The sequence below is a fragment of the Gallinula chloropus genome (assembly GCF_964237585.1).
Source record: "Gallinula chloropus genome assembly, chromosome: 2".
Classification (NCBI taxonomy): domain Eukaryota; kingdom Metazoa; phylum Chordata; class Aves; order Gruiformes; family Rallidae; genus Gallinula; species Gallinula chloropus.
The window spans coordinates 50,384,715-50,395,241 of record NC_140086.1 but is presented as its reverse complement, the minus strand read 5'-3'; the positions used below and the strand labels follow the sequence as shown (position 1 = coordinate 50,395,241).

General features: G+C 43.1%; 1 protein-coding gene across 1 annotated transcript in view; it reads right to left on the bottom strand.

Annotated features, from left to right (window-relative positions):
- Nucleotides 1-3,733: 3,733 nt before the first annotated feature.
- The window catches only part of LOC311189031 (oxysterol-binding protein-related protein 1-like), a gene marked incomplete at both ends in the record, with an annotated part of 49,478 nt that continues 42,684 nt past the window's right edge, over nucleotides 3,734-10,527 (bottom strand). Inside the window, 2 exons of the mRNA XM_084260615.1 lie at nucleotides 3,734-3,803; nucleotides 5,711-5,867. Coding sequence (XP_084116741.1) covers nucleotides 3,734-3,803; nucleotides 5,711-5,867 — 227 coding nt within the window. The remainder of the gene's footprint in view (nucleotides 3,804-5,710; nucleotides 5,868-10,527) is intronic.

The window sequence follows — 10,527 nt, the reverse complement described above, 5'->3', positions numbered from 1 at the left end:
TACTGCTGCTGATCAGCTCAACTATTAATCCAATTTACCTAGAGAGAGGTATAGAGGTCTAAGCCCTTTGCCCACAGCACTATAACTCATGTTTGGATCGTTAAGCTATTGCCAACGAGGAAGATTCTCAATAGATAACAATTACCTATTGCGCACTCTAACTGCATGAATTATTTGAGATTCAAAGTTTAGTTATTTCTGTCTAAATTATGGTGTTGCTGTCCTAACTGAAGTCCTGTCTCCCCTCCAAGCAGTACCTTTCTCAGAGCGTGTGAACAGGCTGTAGCTGCCTGCCTCACCCCACTGTTCTGATAAGCACAGACATTGCCAAGAGGAGGAAAAGAAAATATCTATTCAGACTAAGATGTTGATTTCACCAACCCTAATTGCTGTTTTACCTCTCATACTTATCTGCTACTGAAACACCTTTCCCAGAGCTGATGTTGCAGCTTTCAGAAAGAAGAAAACCAAGAAATGCTCCTGATAATACAAGAAGCCCCAACCATCAAAAGCCCTGTCATGTGCCTGAACTCCTCAGGGTACCAAACTACGATTTGTTAGCAAGTAGCTAACAGTTCAGCACTGACCTGTCTTACTCTGCTTCCATGCAGGGGATGAGTGGGTAAGAGGATTTATTTTTACTGACTGACATATCAGTCATTCCTAATTCTGATTTTCTACTGATAGAAAAATGTTTTGTGAAACAGATAGCCTTGAATAACTTTGTGGTGGTTTAGCCCTGGCTGGAAGCCAGACGCCCACCAAAATCAGTCTATTACTCCCCTTCTTAGTTGGACAGGGGAAAAAATATATATTAAGAGGCTCAGAAGTAAAAATAAGGACAGGGAGAGATCATTCTGTCAGCAACGACAATGGGCAAAACCGACTCAACACAGAGTGAAGAAGAGAGAAACTACCTAATTCATTACACTACAAAGAACAGTGAAAACGGAGTCGGGAGCACGACCAGATCTTAAAACAAACACAACCAGATCTTAAAACACTTTCTCCCCACCATCCCTTCTTAGCAGACTTTAGTCAGGATGTTGCTCCCTTCTTCCCTCCCACTCGCAGCACAGGAGTGTCAGGGACTGGGGAAGATGGGGTTCTCAGTAGCACCTTCCCCCCACCCCTCCATTCTAAGCAGACTTCCCTTTAGCCATGATCTCGCTCCCTTCTTCCCCCTGCTCGCAGCACAGGGAGGCAGGGACTGGGAGAAAATGGGGTTCTTGGTTACTTCTTCATGAGCTGTTTTCCTCTTTCAGATCTTAAGACACCTCTACCTCCCCCCCCCCCACCCCACTCCCGTCTTAGCAGACTTCACTCCAGTCATGATTTCACTCCCTTCTTCCCCCTGATCGCAGCACAGGGGGGCAGGGACTGGGAGATGGGGGCTTCGGTCAGTCCCTTGCAAGTTTCCTTCTCAGCCGGGGCCAGGGAGTGGGGGGCATTCATTCCACACCCTCCCCAGGCTGCACCTTGGGGTTCCACCCACAGGAGACAGCCCTCCACAAACTTCTCCAATGTGAGTCTCTTCCCCCAGGGCTTTATCTCTTCATTCAGCTGCTCTGCCGTGGGTCACTGCTATGGCAGGCAGTCATAAATGACAATGTCTCTCAGTTCCAGTCCTCTGCGGGGTCACCAGCCTCCCCCAGCAAACCTGTTCTGGTGCAAATCTCTGTCTCACTCATCTGTGTCTCTGATTCTCCTCATGGCTTCAAGTGCTGGCAGGGGCTTGTTCCAACGTAGGGTCACAGCATCTTCTCTATGCTTCACCTGCTCCATCCAGCGTGGAGCCCCTCCACGGGCTGCAGGTGGGGTCTTGGCCTTTCCCATGGGTTTCTCCAGGGGCATCTTTCTCTCCAGCACCTGGGCTGCCTCCTCCCCGCCCTGTTCCGGCCTTGGTGTCTGCACAGCTCGTTACATCTTCTCGCTCCCCTCTCCGGTGGCAAAATGAACCTGCCAGCAGTTTTTTTTCTCCTATATGTGATTCACAGAGATGTTATGACCAGTTCTGATTGGTCAAAAGCAACTTTGGCCTTGAACTGGCCGTTGTTTTCAGTTTTGAAGCTGGCAGGAAACTGTGACCGCTGCTTACAAAAACTGCCCCAGCAGCAAAGCTACACAAAACGGCAGCAAACGTCAAGTATAAAATACTCCTGTGGATGCCTTGATACAAGTGTCCAGGAGAGGACAGTGTCCACCAAGTATTTGGTCTTCTCTTCATTTGTACTGTTTTTGTATTTTTTCTGTGTTTTTCTTAAATGAGGGCAGTTAGCAGAGTGAGTTAAATCCTTCTGCATGGAACGCACGTGCCTCTAGTTTGCTGAAGAATACACAGGGATTGCTTATATATTAAAACTTACACATTTGCCTTGAAGTTAGCCTGTCCCTTCAGTCAATTTAATGACTTGAAACTCGGCATTTAGTTTCAGACATCCATCTGTATTTCTTGCCTGTGTCAGCAAACCTGAGGTGGGAGCCAGTTCTCTTCTCCATACAGCACACAGAGACTGAATAAAGCCGTTTTAAGCCACCAAGAAAGATCCCAGGGACAAGTAAGGACACGTGGAAAAAAAATGACAGCCAGCCAAGACTTGAGGCCTACTAACTGTGACACACTCCCTGTAATTAAGGGAAAGGTTTGTAAAAGCAAAAATTTCCTTCCAGATGTCAATTTTAGAAACAACTCAGGAAGTTCATTTTAGCTTTAAGTGACAAAAACATCTGCTGGAATATCCACGCAGTAGAACAGATAAGAGGCATTTAAGACCATCCACTTCAACAAAACCACTTGTTGGAAGCATTACCTGTAGTAGACAGCTACTTACAGGAATGGTGTGTATAAATATAGATTTATAGTGTGAAAAAAGCACGTTTTGCTTGCTCTTCACATAAATCTGACCAAATAACCCCCCTGGCTCCCAGAAAGTCAAACACAAGACACATTTGCTTTCTGAAAGGCTCCCAATTTGGGGGATCAAAGGGAAAGCTGACTACAAAATCTCACCAATAAGAGGGAAACAGCGGTGATACCTGCCAATCATGCGTTTATTATAAACCATTTCTATACAAGGGTTTGGAGAGGAAGGGGGCATTTGTTTGGTTTTGGGTTGGTTCTGGTGTTCTTCGGTTTGTTGGTTTTTTTGCTTGTGGGTTTTTCTTTTTACTTGTTTGTTATGTGGGTTTGGCTCAGATTAAAAAATCTCCCTCTTACAAAGAAATTATTTGAATGCTTCCACATTTAATGTGCTACACTCTCTCTCAAATCTTCTCCCCAAAGGTTTTCAAAAATTAAGTCCACTCTCAAATCAATCTAAACAACAAATCACATCACTCACATTCTTTCACCACTCTGCGAACAATCAGTAAGATGCAAACTACATCAAAACAAATCTGAAGATGACAGTAGGTTGAAAGCAGCACTGGCTTCACCTATCTCTACATGTAGAGCACCCCAGTGCTTTTAATGTCTTGTAACCAACAGTTTTTTTCCTACATTTGCAAAATGAATCCCCCCCACCCCATCAAAAACTGACCTCCACCTCCTTGTGCAAACCCCTCAGATAAGAGAGGCAGATTAGAAGTAAATGAAGGTAGGAAGTAGACTTCTACTCGCTGTTAAACAGTGCTAGGTACTCTCATGTGCAACCCAAACACAGTTGCAGACCCTCTATTCACTGGAGAACTACAGGAAGGTACCTCAATTTTAAGTAGATGCAATTAATCTGGTCTATTCTCTAAACGACTTGTTGCCATGGGGTTCACACAAAAGGAACTTAAGCAAAAGTGCTATGGCAAACCTAAAGGTGTAAGGATGGAACAAAGTGCTGTCAAAACATTCCGACCCCTCACTTTGCAGGGCATCAGGAAGTTAAGGTTTCTGCTCTAAAAAGGACACAGGTGACATCACAAATTACACATACACACCCTCTAGCTAGCCCCAAAATGAAGAGGCACAAACTGGTGCCAGCAGCTCCAGGTAAGTAACAGTTCAGTCAGAACTGCAATCAGACACAGCAAAGCCATACCAGGCCAAATACCAAGAGGTTCAGACTTGAGCCTAGAAACACCACACAACCCCCATCCCCTGAGAAGGATCTCTTGGAAGTAAAATTTAAATTGGCTGAGCTCTGGGGAGAAACAGGTTGCATCAATGTATTTGTGGACAAATCCCAGTGTGTCACCAAGGTGCCAGGTGAGAAAAAAAAAGCTTAACAGCTCAGCCTAGAATGTGTTCTATAGCCATTTAGTCACATAAAATATGACCATATATATTCTTATCTTTATGCAAAACAGATGTTTTCACTTTTCTTTAGCAGTAACCAGCCGATTTACACACTCATTTTACTCCAACATCCTATACTACTAAGAGAGAGGCAACTTGGAAACAACTTACACAGAGGTACATGTTTCATACTTTTCATCCCCCCTAATAAAACCTGCAAATCTGAAATGCTCTTCCAGTCATCTGCTCAGTACCACTCTGACATCTGACTTCCACGCTGTTTCTTTTTTGTACCAAGCAGGAGATCAATCCCTGTTAAAACTCTTCAAGACAATGCATGTCAACGTGCATCATCATTTTCATGTTGATCATGAACTGCCTGCCTTTCTCCTCATTGTTTCCAAGGCAATGAATACAATTCACATCTCCACCTTCACCTAGCGCTTCCCCCCCACCCCTGAACTTCCTGCTCTAGTTTGGAAAGGCACTTAGCCAAGGCCATAAATACCACCTTGCTCACTGCACAAGAGCACAAAGCAAAGTGCTTAGTCAGCTGTTTACACCACCTTCTCAAACCACCACACTACTCCACCCAAGCCCTCATTCACCTCAGTCTTTACCTAGTATGGGTGCGATAGACAGGCAGAGGTTGAACCTTGAAACATCAGGTCTTTGACAGCACCACCTACTTCAACAGTCACTGTAATTTAACTATTTAAGATACCAAATAATTAAAGTGTGTCTGTCTTGCTTCTTTAAAATGTAACATCTAATTTCCTGTTTTTACAGAAATCTGGTGTCCCTGTCGTTATTCCACACATCCAAAACACTACTGGAATAGCCTTTCTGAAGCATGCTGAAGCCTGGCTTGATCTGTAGCACAAACATCATGTTGCCCCTTCACTGAAACTGGAGAATAGTGGTGTCTATTACATCTCATTAACTCCACACCTATTGTCCTCCTTTATCGGCAAGGAAACAAACGAAAATGGATCATTTGACAGCACAAAATAAGCACATAAAACATGGATGAGACTTTTAGAATAAGACTCCCTTTGTTCACATTTGAGTTTCTGAGCCCGGGTTAGCAATATTTTTTCATTCATTCCTGATACCAATAGAAGGATCAAATGACTGGAAATTAAAGAGGCAATAGGAGGCATAGGTCATTAAAAATATATGAAGGAATTAAAATCCACATAGATTTCAATAAGATCTATTAAAAACCAAGCGTGTCCAAATTTACACAGCACATTAAATTGTATTTTTATTTATTCAGACTCGATCATCAAAAAGCAAGTGCAAAGGAGCACACCAGCCTTGGAAGAATACTCTTTATAAAATCATAGCACGGCCAACTACTAGTCAATCATCCCTCACAAAGTTTTAGAAGTTCTCACAATTAGCTTCTCAGAGATTCCTGTTGTCTTTTACTTGCCATTAACGCGTGCTGTAATACCTCAAGAGCAAGCAGCATCCTACCTGTGTTTTTTGATTCCATTAGACAGCGACTCCCCACTGCCACAAACCTTTTCTTCAGGCACGCTTGAAGTTATCGTATCTTTGGAATCCATGCTGTCCTCTAATGAGTAGGCTGTTGTGGTTTCAAATCCACTTAATGATTTTTCAGATTCCGAATCTGCAAAAGAGCAGGTGCATGTTAATGAATCTACTGCCTGTGCTGGACTTCAGTCACTAACAGATCTTCCCTCTTTGTACAAAACTGAAACCTAAGTAGGCTACTGTGTCCTGATGACAGCATCCATTTGGTAAGTAACTAGTCCCGCCACAGACCGCTGCGGCTCTGCATCTAGATAAGCAAGCACACAGTACATTGAAAGTCCTCTATCAAACAGAGCCAAAATCTGACATTTTTATTACGCTGAAGCTACTACAACTTGCTGAAGACAAATGCCAGTGTCACCCAGACATCAGGACCTTACCTAACTAACAGTTACCTCAGCATTCAAGTACTGACGCCTCTGCCTATGTGAGATTTCAGCTTGGTCTAAATTCTCCGACACTCAGTGCTGCTCAGAAGCCCTCACGACCCAGCTTGCTGAGCAGGTATCAGAGAGCAGAAGGAGGTACCGCACGCAGAGGACTGCATGAGCCACGTACGTCCCAGCAAAGTCTAAACGATAAGCTCACCAATCAATAAGATAAACTTCGTACTCTGGAAGGCAGGTTAATAGTACAATCCACATCACATCCAAAGCTAAACCACCAACATCAACACAGCCACCTTATTTCCAACCAGTGTTTTGGTCAGGTAGTGCTTGAACCAGCTCTGGAGAAGAGACATTCTTGCTCCAAATCAGAAAGCAAAAGTTTCCCTGCAAAAAAGCTGTTATTTTTGTTTCATGTTTTCCTTTCAAATCTGACAAGACTGTCAAAGGATTATCCAATTAAAAGTTCCAGAGGAAGCAAGGGAACAGCTCAAGAGAAGTGAAGCAGCACAGATTTCTATCCCATTTGGGAAACCCTTTAGCAGACATCAGGTACAACACTGAATGGTAAACAGCTTAATGCAAGCCTCACTACTTCTGAAAAAAAGCAAACCCAAACTGGAGTAGAAACCATTCCTGCCATACACTTATTTCAGCATATGCTCCTGCTCTTGGCTACAAATACCCAGAGAAATAATGGCAAGATAAGTCATTCCCTCACACACCAATTCTAATTCATAACTAGTCATCAAAGCCTGCTGAAGCAGTAGTCCGTCCCATATAATGTATCAGTCACAGCTGTCTACTGCCAGGTGCTTTTCTGTTTTCTCTTAAAACATGATGCCAGTAGCTTTTCCAGAACATGTCAATCTTACATTGCTTGGGTTGAACAGGACAGTGACAAGAGGGCTTTCTACAATACCCAGATCACAGGAGGGTCAAGAACAGAACAAAATCCTGATGCATGGATGGGCTGTGCCACAATAGCTCCATCCTCTCTAGAGAGATTGAGACCTGGAAGCATAAATCACTTTTATTAAAAGCATCCATCCCTATCCTCGTCAAGACAGCACTGAGATTACGACAGTTGCTAGGGAATGAAAAGAACTGCCAGCTGGTGCTGAGGATATGTTAAAAAAGTGGACTGGCACTCCAGAGAATCTTCTCACAAGTTCCCCCAAATTTGTCAGTCTAGTCCTGTGCCAAATTATGATATAACATATAGCACAGCATTAGTTTGGTGGGTACTGTATATAGCAAGTAGGAGAAAGAAAAGCAGTTTTACTTGTGGACATGTTTGTTACATAAAATAGAAACTTCTCCTGACATCCCAAGCCCAGTTAGTCAGGAAAAAAATGTTACACATCACAGAGGAAGAGACACTGTAGCATCTAACAGTGTAACACAACTTGGGCCTCATCATCCTGACCACGTGACAGGCTAGAAATCCCCTCAAGGTAAGCATTCCACCTCTTCATTCAAAGAGCTGCTCAACTCTGCCAACAGTTAGGATGTCAAGAAAAGCATGAAGCAAACTGCAACACAAAGCAAAGAGATCGCCTCCCATAAGGCTCCGTTCTTTTTCTGTTCCAGCCAGGACTGTCTTGTTTTCAGACAACAGTCATGACACACAATTCCCTCAATTTGAATTTCTCCAACAGATCTAGGACTCCAGAAGTGGAAAGGGAAGAGTAAGTAAGCTTCACCAGAACTACTGACCACTCACTGGCAAATTTCTCAGCACAAGAAGGATTTTTAAACACTACACATGACCAGACCTCCTATGCTGGCACCACAATGCCAAGAGACACTTAGACTGGACTGAGGCCAGCACCTACAAGCCTCTCCAGAGCTGCAGATGCTGGCCAGGCAGCTTTTTCCAGGGCATGTGCCTTAATACAAGAGCACCCTATGCAGAACAGTGGGAGAATGAAGACACCATTCTAAGAAATTGCTCTCTAGACATGTCTCCCGTTTTCCTGAGAAACACCTCTCATTGAGAAAATACGACTACAACAGCTCCTGACAAAGTCATCAGTCTCCATTCCTCCTTGGACCAAAGGTGCTTGACAAGCCTTCAGAGTTTGTTTACGTGTCCGAGCACAGCCTAGTGCTGTATTGTGAGCACAGATCAACAGGCAGCTCAAACTGAGCTTTGCCCTGTGTGCTTGCAGCTCTCTCTTTTCTGAATTAAGATTTGCATACTCCCCCGGCACTGCAAAAAAAGGATTTATATTCACAAGTTGCTACAGAGCAGCTGTCAAACAGATGACTAGGAAAAAATGTGATTTTTTTTTTTTGCTTCTATTGAACTTAAGGGGGTGTGGGCTGAGGAGGGGGGGAGAAGAAATAGAATCCCTATTCAGAAGGCAAAATTTTTAAGTCATCTTTAAGACCAGGCCAGACTGACTAGGAAGTATGCCAGCTCAGGAAACCTGAAGTAACAGTAAGTAAGGGTAACAGTAAAAACACCTGGGACAGTGGGTTTTATCATTGGGAGAGCAAGAGGAAGCAGCGATGACAGAAACCTAACCCAAGGGAAGTTCATCTCCTATTGCAACAAATGTTAAGTCTTCAGCTCCAGATAGAAAAGTTTGACCAGAGTATTTGATTAATAAATACACCTAATTAGGTAGAGTTTAACCATGGGCAAGATCAGGATTCAATTCATCCCTCGCTGAGATACTAATTGTTTGAGACAAGTCCACAGCCAGTAATGGTTTCACAAAGGTTGTAGAGCATTTTTGATACATGTAGAAAAAGCTACCTGAAACTACCCTAAGAGAGGAAGCAAAGGGCTGCAAGTTTCTGTGCTTTCCTGTACAGTTTTTACTTTTAAGTGAGCTGACAACTGGAGACAAACTAAGTAGTGAGCAAAAGCACCAGAACTAGTCTACTTGCAGCATTTTAGGAGCACCCTTTACAAACACAGCACCCATTAGTGGTATATAACAGATAAAGCTATACTGTGACATGTTGGCTTTAGTATAATCTAAATATTCCTGTAGCTAAACAGCTACTTTTTTTATGATAGCACCCATGTAAAACCATCGATTCCTCTGAATGCACACAAAAGCTGTGCTTGCAGAAAACCCCCACTTCTCAGATAGAACCCACTATAGAGTAAAATGAGGAAAGTGCGAAGTTCTTCCCAAATTGGTTGTCAAATTTACACATAACCAGGGAATCTTATCTGCAAGGCAAAACCGAAGTGCCTTTACTGTTTAATTCTTAACCTCCTTATCCATCTTTCAGCATTGTGGATGGACTCTGTATTTGTATTCCATTTTCATATGCTTCCTGACTTCTACTTAATCAAAGCTAATAAATTTTCCAGCTGTCTAGATGACGACATTGGTCTGATTGAATTTTTCTACTTGTTTAGCACTTCTTCCCTTCCCCAATGCCTCCCCTCCTCCTGCTTTAAACATAGAAGAGTTTGACGTCTTAAGCATTTAATCCCAAAACTGACAGCTCCAGCACTCCAGATGCTATTGAGTTTAATTACCCATTTCCACCACTCCCAAGATGAAAGGATCGGTGCACCAACAAGCACTCTTAACTGCCCTACCTCTATCAGAGCTTAGATTTAGAACACCATTAAGTTCGTTGTTCTTAACACTGGTTATAATGTAATGTATAAAGTGTCTCCCATTTCTTGTAGGTTCTTCCTTCTGTGTTCAGTGTCTGCTGGCCTCCCATCACCAAGATTTAGGAGTTACCACAACCGTCAGAAAGCACACATATCAGGACATCACTTCAAAAGAGGAAAGGCTTCAGCAAACAAACTATTACTTGAGTAAGCAGTGTCACCACATTACAAACACCTTCCCCACCCCAGTTCTGGAAAAGAAAGAGATGATTTCTGTAATTGTGCCCACAATTTCTACAAACAGAACCACACAACACAGACTTCGCGATGACCAATTTAGTCTACGCCAACAGGTAGCACGGCTCGGCTGCAGCAGAGTTGCCAGCCAAACAGATGGCGCTGAGGATCTGACACTTGGACTAGATACATTTCTGGTGGTGTTCTCTTCAAATTTGTTCCACTCTCCTACCATGGACTGAGTATCCAATAGCAACTGGCCTCTATCTTCTGATTCAGCTTCATTCAGGAGCCTGGCTCACGCAATCAGATTGCTCTACAACATGAATCTGAGAACAGTAAATAGGGACGAGTAGCGGCTGCTACCAACATACCCTAACACAGGCATTCAAAAAACCTGTCTGAAACGTCTTTCACTGATCTGAATTATCACTGCTAGAGATACTTTTGTTGAGAGTAAAGCAGAAGTGTCTAATAAGTAGACAACATTCTTTAAAAAACAAAACAAAACAAAAAAGCAG